Source organism: Zootoca vivipara, chromosome 8 (assembly GCF_963506605.1).
Source record: "Zootoca vivipara chromosome 8, rZooViv1.1, whole genome shotgun sequence".
NCBI classification, from domain to species: Eukaryota; Metazoa; Chordata; class Lepidosauria; order Squamata; family Lacertidae; genus Zootoca; species Zootoca vivipara.
Genome location: NC_083283.1, coordinates 73,290,441 through 73,316,990, shown reverse-complemented (window position 1 = coordinate 73,316,990; position 26,550 = coordinate 73,290,441). Strand labels below are relative to the sequence as shown.

The 26,550-nt window shown below is 43.2% G+C and overlaps 1 protein-coding gene across 1 annotated transcript in view; it reads right to left on the bottom strand.

Moving 5' to 3' along the window:
• CDH18 (cadherin 18) overlaps positions 1-26,550 on the bottom strand; it is a 232,617-nt gene that overhangs the window by 81,243 nt on the left and 124,824 nt on the right. Inside the window, exon 5 of the mRNA XM_035126031.2 lies at positions 20,295-20,414. Within this exon, the coding sequence (XP_034981922.2) occupies positions 20,295-20,414 (120 nt within the window). The remainder of the gene's footprint in view (positions 1-20,294; positions 20,415-26,550) is intronic.

The following is a 26,550-nucleotide window of genomic DNA, read 5'->3' as shown; positions in this document are numbered from 1 at the left end:
TTATAAATCACTTATAATCACTTATAAGGCATTACAGTATTCCAGAAATCCTTGTCAACTCTGTGGAACTGTAGTAGGCTCCAATTTGGACTTTATGAACATTTGTTTGTTGTTTAGTCATGTCCGACTCTTCGTGACCCCATGGACCATAGCACACCAGGCACTCCTGTCTTGCACTGCCTCCCGTAGTTTGGTCAAACTCATGTTCGTAGCTTCGAGAACACTGTCCAACCATCTTGTCCTCTGTCGTCCCCTTCTCCTAGTGCCCTCAATCTTTCCCAACATCAGGGTCTTTTCCAAGGATTCTTCTCTTCTCATGAGGTGGCCAAAGTATTGGAGCCTCAGCTTCACGATCTGTCCTTCCAGGGAGCACTCAGGGCTGATTTCCTTAAGAATGGATAGGTTTGATCTTCTTGCAGTCCATGGGACTCTCAAGAGTCTCCTCCAGCACCATAATTCAAAAGCATCAATTCTTCGGCGATCAGCCTTCTTTATGGTCCAGCTCTCACTTCCATACATCACATAGCTTTAACTATACGGACCTTTGTCGGCAAGGTGATGTCTCTGCTTTTTAAGATGCTGTCTAGGTTTGTCATTGCTTTTCTCCCAAGAAGCAGGCGTCTTTTAATTTCGTGACTGCTGTCACCCTCTGCAGTGATCAAGGAGCCCAAGAAAGTAAAATCTCTCACTGCCTCCATTTCTTCCCCTTCTATTTGCCAGGAGGTGATGGGACCAGTGGCCATGATCTTGGTTTTTTTGATGTTGAGCTTCAGACCATATTTTGCGCTCTCCTCTTTCACCCTCATTAAAATGTTCTTTAATTCCTCCTCACTTTCTGCCATCAAGGTTGTGTCATCTGCATATCTGAGGTTGTTGATATTTCTTCCGGCAATCTTAATTCCTGCTTGGGATTCATCTATTCCAGCCTTTCGCATGATGAATTCTGCATATAAGTTAAATAAGCAGGGAGATAATATACAACCTTGTCGTACTCCTTTCCCAATTTTGAACCAATCAGTTATTCCATATCCAGTTCTAACTGTAGCTTCTTGTCCCACATAGAGATTTCTCAGGAGACAGATGAGGTGATCAGGCACTCCCATTTCTTTAAGAACTTGCCATAGTTTGCTGTGGACGACACAGTCAAAGGCTTTTGCATAGTCAATGAAGCAGAAGTAGACGTTTTTCTGGAACTCTCTAGCTTTCTCCATAATCCAGCGCATGTTTGCTATTTGGTCTCTGGTTCCTCTGCCCTTTCGAAATCCAGCTTGCACTTCTGGGAGTTCTCGGTCCACATACTGCCTAAGCCTGCCTTGTAGAATTTTAAGCATAACCTTGCTAGCGTGTGAAATGAGCGCAATTGTGCGGTAGTTGGATCATTCTTTGGCACTGCCCTTCTTTGGAATTGGGATGTAGACTGATCTTCTCCAATCCTCTGGCCATTGCTGAGTTTTCCAAACTTGCTGGCATATTGGGTGTAGCAGCTTAACAGCATCATCTTTTAAAATTTTAAATAGTTCAGCTGGAATATCATCACTTCCACTGGCCTTGTTATTAGCAGTGCTTTCTAAGGCCCATTTGACTTCACTCTCCAAGATGTCTGGCTCAAGGTCAGCAACCACACTACCTGGGGTGTACGAGACCTCCATATCTTTCTGGTATAATTCCTCTGTGTATTCTTGCCACCTCTTCTTGATGTCTTCTGCTTCTGTTAGGTCCTTGCCACTTTTGTCCTTGATTTATGAACATATGTGGAACAGAAACTAGCAGATATTTCATCGTTATGAATAAATTCATCTATTGGGACTTCCATCTATATCATTGCTCTTTATGTGTTGTTTATGTGCAAGATAAACATTTGATATTGTGATAAGAATATATAGAAGAGTATTGTTTATGCGAATGCACAGCCAGTTACATCTTGTGTGTTTGTTCAACTGTCTAACAGCATCTGCGTCACCCAGAAGATCACAGCCGCAGAGATAAGAACAGTTGTTCCTTGTCTAGAGAGGTTACTTCTCACTCATGGAGAAGCTGTTTTCAAAGGAGCCCAGTCATGGAAGCACATAGCTGTATTGAGGCAGCACCAGGTGTTTAAATTTTGTGTCCCTAGTGAATTTTGCTCCCTGTGGCCCCCACACACTATGCCACTGCATGAAACCAGAAGAAGGTGGCTTGTAGGTAGGTTTTAGGAAGAGAAAAGATGCGAGAGAAGGGAATGTGGGACTGTGGCATTGAAAACAAGCGACAGACAGGGCAAAGGTGGAAGTAGGGCAAAAGGTGGAAGGAAAAGGCAAGATGTACAGATCAGAAGAAACAGAAGTGGTGGTATAATGAACCACAACAGGAGAAGAAGAAGAAAAAAACCCTGTGGATAGTAACATTCTTTATCTGGACCTGTGACTAAGATTTTAGGGAACAAATTCCTGTGGAGGCCCTGAATAGTTACAGCAGGGGAAAAAAAAGATTGGCCATGTATGCAGCTTCACCTGAATTTTTGAAATTAATTGGAAGTGAGTCTTGTGGAGAAAATGCTGAATAGTAACTCACTGTGAATATGGAATGTATAGTTTTGCTTGGCCATTATTCTAGCTGGCATTAGTGGCTATAACTCAAGTTCATTTATAGCTTATTTAAAACAGTGTGTAAATTAGCAAGGAAGTTAGTAACAAAAGGCCTGAAAATTCATTTCATTCCATTATCTCTAATTATAATAAAAGTCCAATCGATTTTTACTCTTTTCTGGAGGTGTTAAAGTAGTAAATTCTCAAGTACCTTCTGGCAGCCTCTGATCAACTGTGGAGCTTAAGATTTATTTCTTAAGAAGGTAAAATTCATTCTAAATATTTTCTCTGCCTTATGTTACTTTAACTAAGTATTTGATGCCAGCCTTTGAAAAGAGAATGTAAAAACCTGGTATACCTCGCACCTCTTTAAGTTTAACATTAAAGGTAGCCTGACCTTCTGCAAAACTTAAAGGGGTTAAACACTTTCAAACGTGTTTAGCCCCCTCAAAAAATAAAATAAAGAAGAACAAACATAAAAGAAACATAAAAGAAAAAATCTGGCAAAATGGAAAGGGGCTTTCTTCGGAGACTAAAAGGTTCCACAAAATATTCCCCCTTAATTTTGGACCAGCACTGATCTGAGTTATATAGTAAGTAGGTGTTTGAGAAAGTATGTTTAGGAATGCGTACATTTAGATAAAACACTTTCATAAATGCTTATTTTGCGAGGAAATAAATTCAGAAATATGTGTGCAAATGTGTATCTATAAAGATAAATAAATCATGTGGGGGTTTTTTAATTGGAAAAAAGCAACCTATATTTTAATGTGGAAATGAGATGGAACTGTATCATGAATGAAGACATGTAAAATTGACACTGGCTGAAAATAGACTGATCAGTGCACTCCTATTAGAATGGCTGCTCTTCATTGCCTGCCAAGTACGGAATGATGTTTCTGATTTGCTATTTAAATTCCTATACATGGGCTCACATAATTGCATGTGGATAGAAAGTATTTCCTGCCCTTGCTGTTGCATTGTCCAAACAACTATGATACTTTCCTCCATAATTACAAGAAAACCAGATACGTTCCTACACTTTTCTCTCAGTTTTATTAAATGGTAAATAGTAAATATTGCCTGCTCCTCTCAACCCAAGCTCCACACCAAGGAAAATGCTCAAGTGCCGAAATTCCTCTTCTATGTACAGTAATACCTTTGCATTAATATCACAGTCTTTAAATATGCATTTGTGGTGTATGTTATGCAAGTGTTCTGCATTAGGGTGTGGTATGCTTCCCTCTTGTATACAGTGCAGACAGATATCTGAGTCTCACTGTAAGCTACATCTGTTATGGGTTGAACAACAAATGAGACATTTTATATGATGACTAGTAAGCAGTATTGTCCATGAAGCCCCAACCAGGGCTCAAGTGATCCTGGCAACTGTTCACAGTACAATGAGTCAGTCACACACACACACACACACACACACACACACACACACACACACACACACAACAGATACAGTTCAAACTGAGTATCTGCCATACAGTCATACCTCGGTTTAAGTACGCCTTGGTTTGAGTACTTTCAGTTTAAGTACTCCGCGGACCCGTCTGGAACAGATTAATCCACTTTCCACTACTTTCAATGGGAAAGTTCGCTTCAGGTTAAGTACGCTTCAGGTTAAGTACAGACTTCCGGAACCAATTACACTCATACCTCGGGTTAAGTACACTTCAGGTTGAGTACTCCGTGGACCCGTCTGGAACAGATTAATCCACTTTCCATTACTTTCAATGGGAAAGTTCACGTCAGGTTAAGTACGCTTCAGGTTAAGTACAGACTTCTGGAACCAATTGTGTTTGGAAACCGAGGTACCACTGTATATCTCAACCCGTCCATTGAAGCATCAATCCTTAGACCACCTCTGCACTATACATTTTAAAAAAGTATTATACAGTACCACTTTTTTATAAAAAAAAATCACAGAAGAATTCTGGGAGCTGTAGTTTATTAAGGATGCTGACAGTTCCCACAAGACCCCTAATCTCCCTTCACAGAGCTACAAACGGCCTCGGTCCAGTATACCTGAAGGAGCGTCTCCACCTCCATCATTCTGCCCGGACACTGAGGTCCAGTGCTGAGGGCCTTCTGGCAGTTCCCTCACTGCAAGAAGCCAAGTTACAGGGAACCAGCCAGAGGGCCTTCTCGGTAGTGGTGTCTGCCCTGTGGAACGCCCTCCCATCAGATGTCAAAGAGATAAACAACTACCTGACATTTAGAAGACATCTGAAGGCAGCCCTGTTTAGGGAAGCTTTTAATGTTTAATAGATTATTGTATTTTGATATCCTTCTGGAAGCCGCCCAGAGTGGCTGGGGAAACAAAGACAGATGGATGGGGTATAAATAAATAAGAATAAGAATAATTACAATTGCGTGACCAGGCAGACACCCCCCTCCAGCCCCCAGGGACCACCAGAATGAATAATGACTCATGACAACGTGTTATGGAATTAAAATTTGGGCACAACTTTATTAAACTTTCAAATGGAGGAAGACCTTGTCTTAGGCATTGGGCATGTATCTCTCTCAGCCCCCCAGCTGGTGAAACTGGGGCTCCTCAGAGTAAACGGGATATGGGAGGTGTACCCCAGGATGCATGTGTACGCAGGCAGCCCACCCCATACCCGCAGGGTAGTTCACTGAGAACCTTTCAGTGTACGGCCAGAGATACCCATTTACAACCCCTTTAAGAGGGCAACTTAGAATTGCTGCCGCAGCGGGGGTAAATCTCCACGCCCCCCCCCCCCATTTTTGGGAAGAAAAGATTAAAGGATTCCACCTAAGGCCTTAAACTGCGAAAGTTGTGACAAATTGCTGCAGGAAGACAATACCTGCCAATGCAGGAAAATTTCTTCCCAGCTCTTCAACAGCAACCAGTCAAAAGACCGTAGCAGCGCCTGCTAAACAGGAAGAAAAAGGTTAATCTGCAAAAATAATATTAAACTAAGGGAGGGTTTGGTGGGTGAAGCCAGGGCCGTCTTAAGCATACCAGGCGGCCTGGCGCGATGGATCGCTCCGGCGCCCCCACGCCCCATTTTCCAGCGCGGTGGGTGGGCGGACGCAGAGCGCAGCACGGCTGCCGCCTGGAGGGCTGACGCCCTGTGCCATCCAACCTGGCCCTGGGCCAGGGGTCACTGCCAACCCCCTGTTGCGAAGCCCCTGCACACGGAGGAGGCGGCCTGAAGCAGCTGAAACAGCTGAGAGGTGCGACTAGGGCTGCATCCGGTGTGCCTGGGGCGGCCTCCGCCACGCCTCTCAGCGGGCGCAGCAGCGCCCCTGGTGGCCGGCGCCCTGGTGCCCCAGGCCTAGAGACGGCCCTGGGTGAAGCTCCTGAGCTGATTGTCTGGCTGCCACCGCCTCTGCTTCCCATTTATGTGACTGGCTAAATGACCAACTGAGGTTTGGCGGGAACCTCCAAAGAATCCCTGAGAGGCAGGCCAGCCCAATCAGCCGGTAGGTCCCCAGGAGCCCGAGGCGCCACGCGGGATCCCGCAAAGGGGACCCACAGTGTAAGGTGTGAGCGCTCATTCATAGAGTTCCCTGAGAAGAGGGATTGTGCATTAAACCACACTGCGAACTTTAGAGGGAAGACAGGTAGGTGAGAAGGGAGGCAGCATTTCACTTTCTTTGTGGAGGCATCACCTCTTGACACAGCAGATTGCAGAACACCTACAACTTTCAACACTTGCGAGTCTCTTGAGTACAATAATTTGACCAAGGTCAGCCATCCTTTTCACAGGGGTGCTAACAACGTTCCATCAGGACTGATTTCAAATGCATTAGATCTTCAGCTTCTCAAATTCACAGAGACAGGAGAAGAGTGGCTTTCGTGTAACCCGTCTTCACCATTTAACAAGCGCTTGGAAGCTATCTCCAAGAGAGAAAAAACCATTGTATCAGTTGTATCTTGCAGATTAATGATTTAAAAAAGGGACTGTCACTGGCCTTATTCTTTTTTGTAGTTGGTAAGGTTCAGAGCAGTGGAATTTTCCGCCTTGATAAATTTACATGAAATCTAACAAAGTAAATGTATTTCTTCAAATATTGCAGTGGTAGGGAATGACAAGGAATCCCCTAACAGACAAGATGGCTTTTATAACAACACCCATATTTTCTAATGGGATTGCAAGTATACTCAATATACACTGTTCTGGGTGCAACTTATTTCCGCACAAATGTGCATAGGAGAACTTATTTCTGTGCAAACATGCAAAAAATGTAAGTCTTTGAGACCATATATATATATATATATATATATATATATATATATATATATATATCCTCCTAAAGAATATGAGATTGCTTTGTTAGTTGGATAAATTAGGGAGTTGAGAAAGCTGAATCCTGTTAAAAATATCACTTTAAGTGTAATGATGACAACAGCGGTAAAAATAGCCTACTAAGAATATTAGGGAAGCAAGAAATCCTAAATTTATAAAATCATCTGTTGTACGGACTGAATATTACACAGAAAACATAAGAATGCTTGTGGAATTTGTAGGAACCAACAGGTAGCAAAATATTAATATTACATGCCTCTTTTGGAAATTTTCACCTTGTGAAAATCTTGAGGGAAGCTTAGTGCTAGCTGTACCCCAAAATGGACCAAAGATGTCAAAGTTAGGTTGTAAGGCGTAAGGTACACACTAAATAATAGGCACCGCCATCCTTATTATCTGATCTATTATTATTTTCAAAGTAAGCAGTGACTGCTGCTTTGAGTCATCCCTGGAGGTACTTACTGCAACATGTTTGCCTGAGGGATGCTTGCAAACTACAAAGTTTGCAGCAAAGCATCCATCTGCCTTACAGCCTAGCCTTCCTTGACAATGCTGCCTGGTAACTTACAGTTTCATCAAAATCTTTCCAATGAAGTGTAAATAAAGCCACCATCCACAGTTCATTAGTCCTCCTTCAGTCTCACCAGCTGTAGCCGGTCTTGCTTTCTGTGTTAGCACTTAGCTGCCAAGTATCCCGTTTTTCGCGGGAAACCCCCAGATTTTAATCCATTTCCCGCTGTTCTCCCAAATGGAGAAAAATCCCGGCAATCCCCCAGATTTCCTACCTGCCAGGGAGCCTCCATCTTGGGTGCTGCTCTGCCCATGTGTGGGCACCGGAAATAGGGCAGAGCGGCACCGGAAGTCATTTCTACGCATGTCCGGCAGCCATCTTGGTGGTGGCCACATGGTGGTGGCCATCACCAAGGTGGCTGCCGGGCATGCGTAGAAAGCCACTTCTGGTGCCGCTCTGCCCTATTTCTGGTGCCCACACATGGGCAGAGCGGCCCCGGAAGTGGCTTCTACGCAACTTCCGGTGCCGCGCCGCTGCTGATCCCGCATTTTTAGCCAGGAGACTTGGCAGGTATGGGGTTAGCAAGATGCCAAGCAAATTGTGGAAATGTGTGTGGATCATAGCCTGGGGTGGGGGGAGCATGTAGACACACACTACATTGTCACCAGCATACTGAAGCCCTATGATGGAGCTTATGTTATATGGTTTATTTACACATATAAACAACCCAGGCCTGTGGTGGTGAAGGGTTCACATCAACTCCCAAGAAGGTTTTGCTTCTTTCATAGCCACAGCCTTCGATTCAAGCAGAAATCAAAAATTGCTTTCTGCCTGATTTTAGCTAACATGAGAGCAAACTCTGCTCTTAACTCTGGCCTTTTGTATTTCTAACTAACAGAGAGTTGAGGGAGGGAGGTCCACCCATTTGCCCTCTGGCATAGAGCTACTCAATTGTTTCCCTTAATGGCCCATTAACATATTCCAGCCAGGAATTAGAAAAGGGACAGGTATTCAGCCTACCCCCCCAACCCCAACCCCCTCATAACAGCATGTTATTGTTGAAAAAAAGTAATTTGACTTATGTTGCAGTATTTTCACTAGTGTTGAGATGAATTTGGGAAACTCTAAATGTGAATTTATGAATTATGTGTGGTGGAGTGTGATAGTCAAGTATTCTGGTTTTGTAAAGTGCCCAGGGATTCCACAAATGCAGATTAAGGCCTTATCAAATTCATCCCAGAATCATACATCTCTACTGACATAATATACATAATTTTGCCTCCTGTTACATTACCAAATTCACAGCAGAGGCACTTTAGGGAAAACAGAATGATGGAAATCAGCTCTTCTTCTCTGTTGTTGTTTAGTCGTTTAGTCGTGTCCGACTCTTCGTGACCCCATGGACCATAGCACGCCAGGCACTCCTGTCTTGCACTGCCTCCCGCAGTTTGGTCAAACTCATGTTCGTAGTTTCGAGAACACTGTCCAACCATCTTGTCCTCTGTCGTCCCCTTCTCCTAGTGCCCTCAATCTTTCCCAACATCAGGGTCTTTTCCAAGGATTCTTCTCTTCTCATGAGGTGGCCAAAGTATTGGAGCCTCAGCTTCACGATCTGTCCTTCCAGGGAGCACTCAGGGCTGATTTCCTTAAGAATGGATAGGTTTGATCTTCTAGCAGTCCATGGGACTCTCAAGAGTCTCCTCCAGCACCATAATTCAAAAGCGTCAATTCTTCGACGATCAGCCTTCTTTATGGTCCAGCTCTCACTTCCATACATCGCTACTGGGAAAACCATAGCTTTAACTATACGGACCTTTGTCGGCAAAGTGATGTCTCTGCTTTTTAAGATGCTGTCTAGGTTTGTCATTGCTTTTCTCCCAAGAAGCAGGCGTCTTTTAATTTCGTGACTGCTGTCACCATCTGCAGTGATCAAGGAGCCCAAGAAAGTAAAATCTCTCACTGCCTCCATTTCTTCCCCTTCTATTTGCCAGGAGGTGATGGGACCAGTGGCCATGATCTTGGTTTTTTTGATGTTGAGCTTCAGACCATATTTTGCGCTCTCCTCTTTCACCCTCATTAAAAGGTTCTTTAATTCCTCCTCGCTTTCTGCCATCAAGGTTGTGTCATCTGCATATCTGAGGTTGTTGATATTTCTTCCGGCAATCTTAATTCCGGCTTGGGATTCATCTAGTCCAGCCTTTCGCATGATGAATTCTGCATATAAGTTAAATAAGCAGGGAGACAATATACAACCTTGTCGTACTCCTTTCCCAATTTTGAACCAATCAGTTGTTCCATATCCAGTTCTAACTGTAGCTTCTTGTCCCACATAGAGATTTCTCAGGAGACAGATGAGGTGATCAGGCACTCCCATTTCTTTAAGAACTTGCCATAGTTTGCTGTGGTCGACACAGTCAAAGGCTTTTGCATAGTCAATGAAGCAGAAGTAGACGTTTTTCTGGAACTCTCTAGCTTTCTCCATAATCCAGCGCATGTTTGCTATTTGGTCTCTGGTTCCTCTGCCCTTTCGAAATCCAGCTTGCACTTCTGGGAGTTCTCGGTCCACATACTGCCTAAGCCTGCCTTGTAGAATTTTAAGCATAACCTTGCTAGCGTGTGAAATGAGCGCAATTGTGCGGTAGTTAGAGCATTCTTTGGCACTGCCCTTCTTTGGAATTGGGATGTAGACTGATCTTTTCCAATCCTCTGGCCATTGCTGAGTTTTCCAAACTTGCTGGCATATTGGGTGTAGCACCTTAACAGCATCATCTTTTAAAATTTTAAATAGTTCAGCTGGAATATCATCACTTCCACTGGCCTTGTTATTAGCAATGCTTTCTAAGGCCCATTTGACTTCACTCTCCAAGATGTCTGGCTCAAGGTCAGCAACCACACTACCTGGGGTGTATGAGACCTCCATATCTTTCTGGTATAATTCCTCTGTGTATTCTTGCCACCTCTTCTTGATGTCTTCTGCTTCTGTTAGGTCCTTACCACTTTTGTCCTTGATTATGGTAATCTTTGTACGAAATGTTCCTTTCATATCTCCAATTTTCTTGAACAGATCTCTGGTTTTCCCCATTCTATTGTTTTCCTCTATTTCTTCTTCTTCTCTAGAGGCCTACAAAACCTATGGTTTTATTCATAATACACCCGGGTGGGGAAAATACATTCATTTAATTAAAAGCTCCACGTATTTTTTTAATGGAATATTGAACTAGATTGTGGTCCCACTTTTTAAACACATGCAGACATAAGAACAAAAGTTCAGTGATGGATAAAGGAGGCTTATTAGTCTATAATCAGCATTCACAAAATTAATATGTGTGATTAAGGAACATTTGCACTGATGTCATGACAAGATGACAGCTTCCTGAGCTCCCACAAAAGAACTAAATCTCATTAAATGCAGGAATCCCTGCATTTGCTTTAGAAAAATCACTTTATGCCAATGCAGCAGTGAACCCATGGGAATTGTAGTCATCCTTTGAAATATGGAATCAGCAGAGTTAGGCCCCAAACTGGCATATGTGGAAAGGAATCTTGGGCTGCATTCATGAAGCAGTTTACTTCATGTCCCTGATGTTTCCCTAACTGTTGATTTCCAGACTGTATTTGAGCTTTCACATAGTGTAAAAGGCACTTGCGGAAATCTAGAGAATTATATAGGAAGTTTGGCACTATTTCAGTGTTAACTGCTTCCAGGAAGAAAAAGAGAAAAAGAAAACCTGTTTGCAACCTCATTAACCTAGAAAATCTCTGGAATACGGTGATAGAAATTGGGGCAGTATACTGGCATAAAAAACAGAAGCAGCTTAGTCATGCTGGCCACATGACTCGGAACAACTGTCTGCAGACAAACGCCAACTCCCTCAGCCTGTAAAGCGAGATGAACGCCACAATCCCAGAGTCGTCTGCGACGGGACTTAACTGTCAAGGCCATTTTCTATTTCTTTTTTTTGCAGAAACAGAAAAACACATGTGTGCAAAAGGTGGGGGAATAGCAACATTGATGAGTTCATTGCTGTCTCACACCACACCCGCTGGTGTGAATGGAATTTAGTGCAATGTGCCTATCTATCGAGAAAAAGCTGAAGTTCCTTAATCAACAGGTTCTGCAGTGTGAATGTAAGAAAACAGGATAATAGCACGAGCATTATAATCAGGAAAATTAATGCAGTATTTCCCACTTCTGTATGCACCCTCACTCTCCCTTCTTTTTAGAATTGTTAAAACCACAACCTGCTCTTGCTTCTGGTAAAGGTAAAGGACCCCTGACAGTTAAGTCCAGTCGCGAACTACTCTGGGGTTGCGGCACTCATCTCGCTTTACAGGCCGAGTGAGCTGGCGTTTGTCCACAGACAGTTTTTCCAGGTCATGTGGCCAGCATGACTAAGCCGCTTCTGGCGAAACCAGAGCAGCACCCAGAAATGCCATTTACCTTCCCGCTGGAGTGGTACCTATTTATCTACTTGCACATTTTGGTGTGCTTTCGAACTGCTAGGTTGGCAGGAGCTGGGACCGAACCACGGGAGCTCACCCCGTCACTGGGATTTGAACCGCCGACCTTCTGATCGGCAAGCCCAAGAGGCTCAGTGGTTTAGACCACAACTGTTGTTGCTATGCACCCTCAAATGCATTTCTCCGCAGATAATACTAGCATCCCACCAATTCCTGCTGAAATTTAAACAGTATTAAAAGAGGAGGGAGGAGGGAAAACCTGGGAATCTGTTGAAAAGTGGGGATTAAATCCCTTAAATACAGACTTGTCTTATGGTAGTGCTGAGGCTACAATCCTCAACAGATCTTACTTCTGAACAGATATATGCATAAGACTGTGATGAAATAAATAGGAAGCCCCCTTCTTCCTCCTCCAAATTTACCAGTCTTATTGAAACTTTTTACCTCCCTTCTATCCTCCCTTCTATTTTCTTGGATGATTCACCAAGGAAACACCTTCACATTTGCTTCTAAATATTATTCTAGGTAAGTCTCAAAGATAACTCTGGCTGTCAGGAGTTACAATACATGTGGGTGGTAGATAAAAACCAAGAAGGAAGAAAGTAAGATTCAAAATGCAGAGTAGAAACTTTGGATACACTATTTTGAGGTTGTTTTGAGCCAGATATTCTGAAGAATTCCTTGCAACAAACAGAATGGTTTGACTGCTGTATAAATAAAATGGAACAGACTTGTTGCATTTTTAATGACAAAAATTCCAAAGGGGGGAGCTCCCCCCAAAAAAGTCCCTTTGGTGAAAGAATTTGATATTTATAGAAAAACCATGAAATAATAATTGGCAGACTTGCCAGTAAATTTTAGTTTAAGCCAAGTCAAACGATCTGTTTGAAACATATGTCTGCAATAAAGAAAGGCTTGACCAAGAAGATGAGCTTTGATTCTCTAATGTGACCTCTTCTTAGCAGAGCAAAGTAGAAATCAATCACATATAATAATACATTTCAGATTGCTCAGCAGAGGCTATCAGCAAATGGCTCCGGGTGAAATTGAACATTAGATCTCCAAGGCGTAGTCTCTTTCACTACATGCTCACTTAACTCCCCCTAAGATTTGTTAGCAAATTTGTCTTTGCGTGGACAAGCGGAGTCCCTCCAACCCCAGGCGACCCCGGAGCAGAATAATGACTCAAGACAACGTGCTATGAATTGGCCACAACTTTATTAAGTTTCAGATGTAGGGAGACCTTGGCTCAGGCATTGGGCATTTATCCTTCCCAGTCCCCAGCTGGGGACCTGGGAGACTTCAGGGAGACTTCAGGGTTATCCAGAATGTGTGGGGATTGGGCTGGCTCTGGAGAACATATGTTCAAGCAGAGAGCCCACCCCCCATTTCGCCTCCGCTGGAGGGCAGAGCAATAACAACCTCTCGGCATATGGCCAATGCCTTCCCTCAAGATCCCTTTAACGTCATAGCTGCCAACCCTCCCTTTTTTTTGCAGGAAACTCCCTTATTCCAAGCCACAGCTGTCAACTTTCCCTTTTTTTTGCTGGAAATTCCCTTATTCCAGCGCCGTTTCCCGCTGCTATCCTGGATTGTTAGGTATACCATAGACTGTCCCCAGGACAGGTGAGGCTGCTGATCCCTTATTTTCCAATCCGAAAGTGGACAGGTGAGGCTGCTGATCCCTTATTTTCAAATCCGAAAGTTGACAGCTATGTCTGGTATCACTGCTGCAAGGGGGTGTGGGTCACCGCTTCATGCCCCCCCCCCGGAAGATAGACTAAAGGATTCCGCCCAAGGCCTGAAACCACCCAAGTTGTGATGTTTTGCTATGGGAAAAGCAAAACCTGGCAATGCAGGGAAATTCCTTTCCAGCCCTTCAACAGCAACCTTGACGTAGCAGCGCCTGCGTACCTGTGGAGGTTAACCTGCAAAAGAAGACTTAACTGAGGGAGGCAAGGGTGGAAGAAGCTCTGCAGCCAACTGCCAGTTCGCAGGTAAGATTCACCTTCTGTTGTGTGGGCAGGACGGTCCCTCCCCTTACCTGGCCGATCCCCTGGCAACGGCTCCCCAGGCGGGATTGGACAATTGGCTGAGGTAGGTGGAGACCTTCAGACATCCAGCCTGGGGAGGATGAGGCCAGCCTGGGGAGGATTACTACCAGGAGTCGCATTGAGATCCGGGAGGCGCCCCCAAAAGGTGCCCCCCCCATTTGATGTGGGGAGCGGTCATTTCGGCATTAACACCCGAGAAACACTTCACTCTGACACACCCCAAAGACTCATTCTTACAGCCCAATATTATGAATTTTTATTCAGCAATTATTCCATCCCATCTCTATATAGACTCGCAGGCATGAAGAAAACAAGCAGGAATTCCACCCCAACTCCCCAGAAGTCAACATCATGGGTATGCCTTGTGACTGCAGAGATACTACCGTACTGGCAGAAGTCTCCTTAGATAGCAGATGATTCTCTTACATATCTGCAACTGGGACTGACTCAATACTTTGTGAAAGAGATGAGGCAAAGTAACTTACAGCTCATAGATTCTGACTGAATGCAGACAACACCCCTTAAGTCAGGGGTGTCAAACTCAAATTCATCGGGGGCCGCATCAGCAGTTTGGTCACCCTCAAAGGGCCGGTTGTATCTGTCCACTCTTTATTATCATAAATTATTGTCACTGCGTTCAATTATTACTGTTTTTTGTAATAATGTAAGTAATAACGAACATAGTCAGAATAATGGCTAGTAGATATTCAAATGTACAATTATTGTACAATTTATTGAAAAATGATTTTTGGTAACTGCACTGGGTGGTGGAGGCTCGCTAGGGTTTCATGCAGGAGCTTTGCAGAGCTACTGGTACCTGGAGATGCTGGGGTCCTTCTGCATGCAGGACAGATGTTCTGCCAGTGAGCCACCACCCTTCACCAAAGGGACTGGCTGAGGTTGACTCACTGGAGGCCCAGAAGTATAAAGCAGCATCCTATGTTTCTGAGAAGAGGGAGACGGAGGGGAGGGGAGGGAGGAAGGAAGAAAAGAGGGAGTGGGAGGGAGAGAGGAAGTAAGGAAAGGGGAGATAAAGAAGAGTAGGAAATAAGGAAGGGAATAAAGAAGGAAAGAAAAAGAAAGAGGGAGAGAAGACAGAGATAAAGAAGGAAAGAAGGGGAGGGAAAGAAAGAATAAGAATGAGGGAGAGGAAGAAAGATGGGAAGGACAAAAGGAAGGAAGGAAGGAAGGAAGGAAGGAAGGAAGGAAGGAAGGAAGGAAGGAAGGAGGGAGCAGGAGGGAGAGAGGAAGGAAAGAGGGGAGAGAAAGAAGAGTAGGAAAGAAGGAAGGGAATAAAGAAGGAAAGAAAAAGAAAGAGGGAGAGAAGACAGAGATAAAGAAGGAAGGAAGGAGAGGAAAAGAAAGAATAAGAACCAGAGAGAGGAAGAAAGAAAGGGAAGGGGGGGGTCACCACCTTGATTCAGCAGCAGAAAAGAGCGTGAAGGGACCCAGGGGCAAAAAGCATTTCCCGTGCAGCGTGAGGCAGCGGGTGTCCATTTTAGGAGACGTGCGTAAAGCCTCAGAGTTGCACGTTCGTGAGGCTGAGCCGCTGCTGAGCTCACGTTCATGAGGCTGAGCCGCGGCAGGAGGAGGAGGAGGTGAGGCAAGAGGAGGAGGAGGTGGCTTGCTGGGTCGGTGCCCGGCAGCGCCGTACGGAGAGTCGACAAACAGAAAAGAAGCGCCAACAAACAGCTGGGGCCTGGGGGGGGAGAAAGGCAGCCGGAGTAGCGCTGCGTGGAGCGCCCCGAGCCACAGCAGGAGAAGGAGGAGGCAGCTTGCCGGGCCAGCGCCCAGCAGCGCCGCACGGAGAGTCCCGAGCCTCTGGGACGCAGCAGTGCTCTGTAGCACTTTGAATCCTCCTGCTCCTCCACGCGGCGGCGCTGGGTGCTTTGTCTTTGCAGCAGCAGCCGTTTCCAGGCGCCGAGCCATGGCAGGAGGAGGAGGATTCAAAGTGCTACAGAGCACTGCTGTGTCGCAGAGGCTCGGGACTCTCCGTGCAGCGCTGCTGGGCGCTGACCTGGCAAGCTGCCTCCTCCTTCTCCTGCTGTGGCTCGGGGTGTTCCACGCAGCGCTGCTCCGGCCGCCTTTCTACCCCCCCCAGGCCCCAGCTGTTTGTCAGCGCTTTGTCGGCGCGGCACTTCAGCAGCAAGGTCCCGCTGGCTGGGGCACTCGGCGGGCCACATGACGAGGTCTGGCGGGCTGGATTTGGCCCCTGGACCTTGTGTTTGACACCCGTGCCTTAAGTCAATCCTATAAAAATGAAGTATGTAGACACCTCTGGGGGAAAAAAGTGTTAGGGGCTCTTGGTTAACTGGATATCAATTCTTGACAAAAGATTATTCATTTTCATACAGATGTTCTGTGACTGGATATCATGTATCGAATCAGAGAACAAAGGAGCTCAGAATCCTTAGTCCAGACTCAAGCTCAGGAAAACACAGGCCATTGAATACATAACAGTTTGATTCTAACACATCATGGTAAGCCAAGCCTTGTGGTTTGTTGCTCCAGGCTCGAAGGTGAGTGGAGTAAAATGGGAGCAATTCATCAACATGCTCTAACCTGCTTCTTCTTCACAGCAAGTCATGGTCAATGGCTTACTGTGAGGTGTAAACAATGGCTAATGCCTGCTGCAAAAGAATGCATCATCTAAAAACAAAGCGGTTTTTCGGTACAATTATTGATTTTTATCAAATGCAAATTGCATGTTGCATGCAACATATCCTCCAACTCTTGAATTTGTTTCAGAGGAAATAATCTTTTCCTTTCTTTCTTGGGGCTTTAACCTTCTAAGCTAACTCAGGTATTGCAGCAGTTGCCAGAAGTCTTTAAAATTTCTGCCCAGAGCCCTTGGCCCCAAACAGTTAATATCTGAGGAGGCTATCAAAAAGACAATGAGAAGTGGAGAAAGTGAGGATGGGTAGAAAAAGCACAATGCTAAAGCAGTCATGGCTATATGAATAAAACATGCAAATAAACTCATCTGCATGTACTTTCAGAAATGTAATCCAACTCTATCTATGAGTGATTTGGAATTTTTCTTTAAAACCAAAAGTGAAAAAAATGTAATTTGACGACAATGGGGTGAGTGGAAAATGAAGATGGATGGATAGCTTTGCATACTTAAAGCATGTCTCTGTTGCCATTATAGTTTGTATTTTTTATGTTCAAATGATTCATTTGTGCATTCCTTATTTTTCCACCCTAACAGGTATGACTCAGTTTGTTCGATTTATGAATCAGTATTACCAAAAGAAAAGTAAATATAAAGTAAAATAACACAGAGGACAACACAAAGTTTATAAGTGACACATTTCTCTATCAATGAGAACAAACACCCATCAATACAATGTCATTTTACTTCATGCCCAAACATGCCCTACAGAATCATTTTACTGGAACATGTTGTTGAATGTGTTTCCCACATATAATTTCAAAACCATCCATTTTTTCCCATCAAAAATAACAGTTCCATTCATTTTTTTGCTGAACAGCAATATTTTAGTGACTAATGGAGCTGTAAGCTTAGTGCAATTTTGAAGATACAATTTCACATTTGAGAGTGAAAAGAAGAATATGGTATTTTAAACAGTGTAAAATGTCAATAATCAAACAGCAGGCAAGTTTCTGGTGTTCAAAGAAAGACTATACTGATCTCAAGGAGAGAAAACTCTCCATCTAAATAAGCCATGAGGGCCCTTGATTAATGCTTTAAGTTCCTTCACTATACAATATGGAAATGTACTTTTCAGAAATGTAATTGCAATATTCACTCACAGAAACAACAATTTTCCAAACACAACTGTGACATTTTTAAAAACCCATTTAAAAAAGATCACGTACAATAGATTTCCTTAGACTTCACAGAAAACGGAAACAACCCCCCCCCCAATGTTTAAGAGGCAGAGTTGGGCTTAAAGAACCCAAGTTGAGAAGCACAAAGATGATACACTGAAGGTGATACACTTTATTGCATTTTTCATAGCACACAGCATGTATCTAGAAAAGTAACCAGTTTTTGGGAGCACACGAAGAATAAAAGTCACAATAAAATGCCATTTTTGTTCACTTACTGAGCACCTCTGCTCAACTTATCCTTTCTGTACATCTAGGTTGGGAAGCAATGGATAAGACCACCTATGTTTGTCATCAATCATCATCATCATAAATCAGGAAAGACCCTATGGCTCCCAAACTGTCCTTAGGAGTGGCTCTTGGTGCTAGAAAATATAAGCACCATTTATGTTCATTAGCAGTAGCCCTCCAATTACTTGTACAAACAAACACTTAGATACATCCCCTTCAAATGTTTAAAGGTACCAAGTCCAGGTACTAAGTCTATCAACACAGACCTTGAATCCAGCATTCCACAGGAAGAAGAACATTAAATAAGCAAACTGTATCTGTTTTTACATCCGAAAATTGCAAGATCATTCACAGTCAGCACAGATGCTTCAGAAACAACCTTATAGATTTAACTCCAATTTCAGCATACGTGGGACAGAACAAGCAGAACAAGAAACAGATCACACCCTAAACTTTATACTGCAGATCATAGGTAATACTATACAATGCTTTTCCATTACTGTAGATAGCAACAGGTGAACTCTTAGACCAAGAGAATAAATATTGTGCTTTAGCACCTGTAATATATACAGAATGCTCTATGAGCAGCAGGAGAATTCTCTGTTCATATAAGGGGCAATCCCCAAGCATACTAGGAATATCTCTCTTTATAGAATGAAAGTGGAAGCCCCTATGGATATAAGGAGTAGGATGTTAATCACTGTACATAAAATATATAGGCACAAAAAAAGGATACTCTCCAAGAACCAGAAAGTAAACGTCTACAGATAATGCATCAACAACTGAAATATATTCTTCACATGGATAGAGGATCAACATTTATATCATAACAACACTGCTTAAAATTCAAGTAGTTCCAAAGACTTGTTCTCATAAATTCAGTTGACAATAAGCAAGTGATCAAATTCAGAAGGTTGCTCAAAAACAAAGCTAAAATATGCCACTGTAGACAAACCATGTTTTTTATGTGGAAAATTTTGAACATAAGAACTTTGTTGTGGTGTAAACTGTCTGAGAAGTAAATCGTTAACTGAATAAGAAAAGCCTTCTCTTTCACTTCAGCCAGAGAAGAGATAGACAATACAGGAGTTCTCCAACAGTATGCCAAGTGGCAGTTAAACGGTCACAGTTGTTCTCTGTTGCTAAGAAGATAACAATGTACCTGTGATGCGTCTCCATTTATGTACATGCAATCCAAAGGGGCACTTTATGATTGGTCATTTAATGAATATTCCATTCAAACTTATTGGTCCATCAGAAAACAGTTGATTGGCCTGAAGGGAATATAAGGCCAGGCACAGCTCTGTTTGGTGTAGTCCTTGGTGTACCATAAAGAGATTTAGTGAGGGATTTGAGAAGAGCCTAGAGAGAGAATCTGGAGGTGTTGAGTCAACCTGGATGCTGAAGTCATAGAAGATCTATAACAGGGGTGGCCAACTCCCGAGAGACTGCAATCTACTTTCAAAATTAAAATCTGGCAGTGATCTACCCGTTGTTTTTTTGTTGTTGTTGTTGTTCAGGCCAAAGTTGTTGACCTTTTTTAGGGAGGGGAAATGCCCCAGTTTATAGGGGTTCAGTGACTTTTTTGCAGCTCTTATGGGGGGGAGCCCCCTATTTGGAGGAGGAACAGAAGCAGTCACTAACCTTATGATCGCTGGCCAGATAACAGCCCTACGTGCCCAAGCCATCGTGTCTATCCTGGGAGAGACGCGGTGGCTCGGGCACACTGCAGGCCCCGCTGTGAGTGCCGCCCGGCATTTTGTCACCCCCCTCAGTGGTGACACCCAGGGCAGCCTGCCCCACTGCACCTCCTTCCTCTGCCCCTGCCTGTGGGTCATCTCAGGCAAAGGTGGGAAGGGTAATTGCCTCTGGTTATTCATGCAGGGATAGGAACCAGAGTAACCACCTAGACATTTTCTTAAAACAGTAGCACCATTAATGACCATGAAAAAACTAATTAAAGCAATAGTCACACTAACAAATAACAGCAAGTTACAGTAACTGCAGTTGCCTAGAGTGCTATTCTGCTCATGTTGTGCATTGAGACTTTCAGTGGGCATTTGTCTGACGACTTTCTTTTTAACTGCTTTTGATTTTTCTTCTTAGATTGTTTTTAAGCTAAAGTCTTGAATCTTTTTTGTATTGTATCCATTTTGGGTAAGCCACCTTTCTGTCGTTTTTTAGACGGACAGGGCGCATTTATATTAATAGTGATCATAACGCAACAGCACATATTGTTTATGACTTTTAACTGAATATGGGGAGGAGAGAACCTCCTAAAATATGCCTGTAGATATGTCACGCGCGGGGAAACGGATGTACTAACCTGTTTTAGGGTCAACAGAGAAATATGGCTGTCCCTGAAGAATACTGTACACGACCCGAGCACTGTTTCCATAGGTGGGGTCATCAGCATCTGTAGCTGTCACCTGAAGGACTGAGGTACCTATGATATCCAAGAAAACATTGTTTAGCTGACATTCCAATGAATATGCAATATCTGCTTTTTAGCAGCACCCTTTCTAACATTTTCCTCAAGAAAACTAAAGGTAAGTTAAGTCCAGTCATAAACGACTCTGGGGTTGCGGTGCTCATCTTGCTTTTCAGGCCGAGGGAGCTGGCGTTTGTCCACAGACAGTTTGTCCAGGTCATGTGGCCAGCATGACTAAGTCGCTTCTGGCGAAACCAGAAAAGCGCACAGAAAGGCTGTTTACCTTCCCGCCAGAGTGGTACCTATTGATCTACTTGCACTTTGACGTGCTTTCAAACTGCTAGGTTGGCAGGAGCAGGGACCGAGCAATGGGAGATCATTGTGGGGATTCGAAACGCTGACCTTCCAATCAGTAAGCCCTAGGCTCAGTGGTTTGGACCACAGCGCCACCCATGTCCCTAAAGACAACTAGATCCTGCCTAATAACTCTCTTTTGATAGACTACTGGCTTTCTTGATGATAAGGTGCAAGAGCTCAGGAGCTCAACTTAGTGGATTTCTGCAGAAGATTGATATTGACAGCCAAGCATAGGCTTCTCTTTGGCATCTATGCTCTGTAGGGCTTTGAAAATGGTGTCCCTTGGAACTTGGTATTCATGTTATGGGCTGCAACTTTGTACCATGACTAGAAAGATCCAAGCTGATATGGGTGGGTTGTGCTTGTTGTAAGATATATACATTAATACTGAAACACATACAATTGTTTCCAAACAGAAGCTCTAGAAAAGTTACTATAGACAAGGTAAAAAACTTGCATACATCCTGCCGCCCATAGTTAGCTCCCTGTAGTTACTCGAAGAAAGGGTGCTTTTCACATACAAATGATAACTGACTCATATACTGGAAATTAAAGAGAGGCTGTAATCTTAAGAGTGTTTAAATGAAAGTTAATTCCATCAAAATCAAGAGAAGCTACTTCAGAGAAAGTATATTTGGAACAGATCAGAAACATGTCATTGTCTGGAGAGGTAATTACATTTCATTTATCAGACTTATTAGTCGCTTGTTATCCGAAAGTCTCCAAGCAAGGTACAGCATATATATACTGTATGTATGTCTCTCAGTGTGTGTACTGTATGAAAATTTTTAGTTTCTTCTCCCGTTAGATTCACAAAATGTTTAGGGGTATGTGTACCCCCTGCGTACCCCCAGAAAAAGCAGTGTGTGTGTATCTGTCTCTATATCTGTGTGTATATATCACACACACACACACACAGAGAGAGAGAGAGAGAGAGAGAGAGAGAGAGAGAGAGAGAGAGAGAGAGAGAGAGAGAGAGAGAGAGAATACATATTACCATGGGGGGGGGGGTTGGGGAAATCATATAATACATTAATATTTCATATAACATAACATCCATTAAAAGACTCAAATAATAAACAAAGCAATACTCTGACCCATTAGTTAAAAAATAAAAAAAGTAAACAAAACCTCACCCTCCCTCTGATCCAAAAACCATTCACATTGAACCAACCATTTCCCCCTTTAACCTCCCCACCCCATCGATAAGTCTGGTGTCAAGGACAACAGTTGCAAATCAGTGGTGGTTGAGTCCGGTGTCCTTCAGGGATAGTCCGGCATCTCTCCTCTCCCTTCAGGGGAGAATTATAACAAAGCAAAGCAGGAAGATGGTAGTTACCTGCTTTGCAGTTGACCTGGCCTGGTTCACACGAAGAAGCTAATTTTAAATGTCTCAAAGGAAGCAAGTGAGTGCTGATCAGAGAAATCCAAGATTTTAAAATGTAGCTGAGATTGGTCATTACATTGTAAAGCAGGAATAAGGAATCTGTGGCCCTTCAGAAGTTGTTGAACTCACACCATTGTCAGCTTGCATGGGCAACGGTCAGGATTATGTGAGTTGTATTCCAAAATCTGAAAGCCCACAGGTTCCTCATCCTTGTTGTATGTGTGTGTTCATTAAATAATTTTTTATGATTAACAAGGGTACATACAAAGTCTCTGTTTTCAATTCATAGTTAAATTCAGTGTGAAACACTGCTGTCATAGACATTTTGAGGTTGTGGGGGAGAGAGGGGTGGGGAAGAACAAGGGGGTAGTAATTTTTTCATTCTTTTGCTTAGTGTATGTCAGTGGTCCTCAACCTTGGTCCTCCAGATGTTTTGAGACTACAATTCACATCATCCCTGACCACTGGTTCTGCTAGCTAGGGACCATGGGAGTTGTAGGCCAAAAACATCTGGAGGCCCAAGGTTGAGGACCACTGGTGTATGTGTAGAACTAGCCCTATTGAATATATTACAAGACAACAACACTCACACTACAAAGAACTCATAAGCCACCTACTCTCAGCAGCTAGGAACATCTTAACTAGACCACTGGAGAGACCTGTCAGGGGTAAACATGGACCACTGTTACCAAAGTGTATGGCAAGCAGCCCTACTAGAAAACCTAACCAATAAATTGAAACTAACATAGGGACAAACAAAAGAGGATGCCTTTATGGTTCCCCTTTTTTACATATACTATGTAAAAATGTTCTGAAACCAAAGCGTGGCTTCTGATTGGCTGCAGGAAGCTCCTGCAGCCAATCAGAAGCTGTGGAAGCCCCGTCGGACATTCGGCTTCCAAAAATAGTCCACAAACCGGAACAGTCACTTCCGAGTTTGCGGCGTTTGGGAGCCAAAACGTTCAAGAACTAAGCTGTTCGAAAACCAAGGTATGGCTTTACAGCCCAACAAGACAACAGCACAAACTCCTCCTCCCTCTTGTAAAATCATTACATTTCTAAGCACCTTTTACTTGGGAGCAGTAGGTTGTAGTAAGTGTGGAATTGACTCCTGATCCTGCTGTGTTCCCTTGCTGAACAGCTCCTCTGCTTTCCTGAACATATTGTCACTGGGCAGTTTCTTAGCCCTTCTAAGGAAGCAGAATTTTGAGCCACATGGCAGGGGTAGTAGGGATTGAACACAACTGCCCAAATGCATCTGGAAATTTCCCCTGAAATCCTCTGAAAGATTTCACACATCTCCTCTAATATTTGGTAGCCTTTTAAAATCAGTTCTTTTCTCCCTATATGCACAGAGGCTTAAATAATTCAGTGTACAATTAACACTCCAAATTAATCCCCTATGTGCTTTTTAGAAGCTGGATTGGTTATTATGAACTCCATACTTAATTTTTAGAAAAGAGAGGCCAAAGGCTCAAGGCTCCATCAGAAGCCTCATGACTGTTTTGGAGATAAACGTGAAATGCAAGCAAGCTTTGTCCATGGCAAGATATGTGCAGGTTGACTGGGATTAAAATGAATATCTTCTACACTGCTTTTTAGTACTAACTGATATTGGCATGGTGATATTATTTCTGTGTAAGAATCTCAGTTGGTACAGAAAGTGGTTAATGAACCCAGAATGGGTGCTTAAGAGCCACAATCAGTGGCAATGTTGCCAGCCACATCTATTGTTTATAAAATTTCAAATAAATAGTGTATAATGCCTTGAGACACCTCAAGAAGGCAAGAGGAGATTTGGAAAAGAACAATATGAAAAGGGATGGTTGAATACACTCTGTGTGAGCTAGAAGATCAGGAGCACTTTGGAGCAGCGAGAAAGAAAGAAAGAAAGAAAGAAAGAAAGAAAGAAAGAAAGGAAGGAAGGAAGGAAGGAAGGAAGGAAGGAAGGAAGGAAGGAAGGAAGGAAGGAAGCTAGTTTTGCACTCAGAAAAGCACTTTCTGGCATCTCTCTCTGAGCTCTGCTGAGACAGTGGATATCCTACTTTCAGGAGTGCTATGCTATCTTTCTCCAGCTATGCTCAATTTATTACATGAACACATTTAATCTCCAGTGATCTCCTTCAGATGAAACAAAACCTGTGCAGGTGTTGCCCTGGAAATGTTCACCTGAGGGAGTGGGGAGCATGTACGAATGTATTTCAAGGTTGATCTGGTGCTTTAAAACATAAGTCCTGGCAATAATTCACTCTGTTAGCAAAATACAGGGTGTGGAGGCTCTGTATATGGAAGGGTTAAGCAGTATTCAAGAATAATGAACACGGAGGAGAAAGTCTGTCCTAGCCTCTCCTTCTATCTTGTGCCACATCTAAGTAGCTTCACAGTTACCAGTCTCCTTTCAAGAGGCGGCAAATGGTACATACGACATTCCCCATAGTGCTTATTGTCTCTCTTATTCTAGCGAGGACTAGATACAATACACAGGGTCTGGGCCTCTTCATGCCTCAATGGGAAGAATGGAAGTCAGCGATTGTTGGGTAGTAGCTTAGTGGACTGCTATGCACCCAGCATGGTGGAACCCTTGATACTGTGCTCTCAGCAAAAAGAAAGAACAGTATTCCATGAAACAAATATAAAATTGGTCCCATGTTTTCTTCCTGCCTCAGTCAATTTCTAGGGTTGCTTCAGTAATGCAATTTTCACAAATTCCAATAAGAACTGACCTGATCCGTACCTCCTAGACTAATGTGCACATTGGAGTGCCTGTGTCACCCACCAGCTTTTGCGGTTCCCAAATGTTCCAACATATATTTTGAGAAAGTATACATGTCCACATGCATATTTAAATGCAAAATGGTATGCCCTTTTCTCTTTTTAACTGCAGATTAATTCAGAAAGAGGACAGAACATAATTATGGGTGAATATATGGGATTATGAATCATGGGACGCGGGTGGTGCTGTGGGTTAAAACACTGTGCTGCTTGGGCTTGCCGATCGAAAGGTCGGCGGTTCGAATCCCCGCAACGGGGTGAGCTCCCGTTGTTCAGTCCCAGCTCCCGCCAACCTAGCAGTTCGAAAGCACGCAGTGCAAGTAGATAAATAGGTACCACTCTGGCAGGAAGGTAAATGGCGTTTCTGGGTGCTGCTCTGGTTTCGCCAGAAGCGGCTTAGTCATGCTGGCCACATGACCCGAAAAAACTGTTTGCAGAAGTGGACAAATGCCGGCTCCCTCAGCCTGTGAAGCAAGATGAGTGCTGCAACCCTAGAGTCGTTTGCGACTGGACATAATTGTCAGGGGTCCCTATACCCCTTTACCTTCATATGAAAATGTGACGTGGAGCAGAAATAGATTGGATTGTCCATTCCTACCAATTTCTTTCAGATTATGTTGATGTTGGAAACACCAATAGCTTTATGCTAGTTCTTTCTCACCACTGCTTTAGCGTTGGAATTTTGCAAGTTATATGCCAATGAGAAGCTGAAAAGGAAAGACTTCAATATGCATCTCTGCAGACAAATCTTTAATGTTTAATGAGGCAGTTTAATAAAAAAAATGGCAAATGTCTGCTGAGAATTCAAATTTGTATGCATGACTTGCCATCCTTTTGGTGCACTGTTAAATTCTCAAATGGATCAACGTTGAACAGGCAACACTCCTTTAACACTCTAAGGAGTGAAAAAAGGAAAAAAAAAGGAAAAAAAAGACAGAGTTATATGAAATCTCCAAACATCTGATTACCCACATAAGGCTGTTTTTTCTCTCTGCCTCCCTCCCTCCTTCCCTCTCTTTTGGTTTAAAAGAAGTCGTCAACACGATACAACTTTAATTTTGTTTTATGCAGGCAGTGAATATTGTCAACAAAACGATAAATAGCGCATGGAATCAAGTTGCTACATAATTGCATAAAAGTCATGAGTTTGCATTCTAGAAATCTACAGATACCCCCTTCATATATATATATATTTGGGGGGGGGGCTATTCTGTTCCTTTTAGTTGTGAATATTTGTGTAATGGAGGGGGAATATAATTAAAAATAAATAAGCATATTGTGTGTGGATCTTATGCCTACAGTCCCTTTAACTAACTAAAAAGAAAAATATTAAAGAGACTGCAGATTATTTTAAACCATAATGTTTTCTCATTACAGCCCAATAGCCACATTTACATTTTTGAATCCATTATCTATGAATTATATTAGCAGATTTTCAGGGAGAAAATATGCTTCTTTCATCTGTGCATACATACCTCACTTCAACCACACAGGGGGGGAAAAATCAGATTCAAGCTGTATGAAATGTGCGAAATCAGACATCAAGCACTTCTACCCAATGACAGAAGGCACCCACCTGACACTCCCCCAAACCATATCAAACTTCCACATTTTAAGAGTCAAACTTCCAAATTT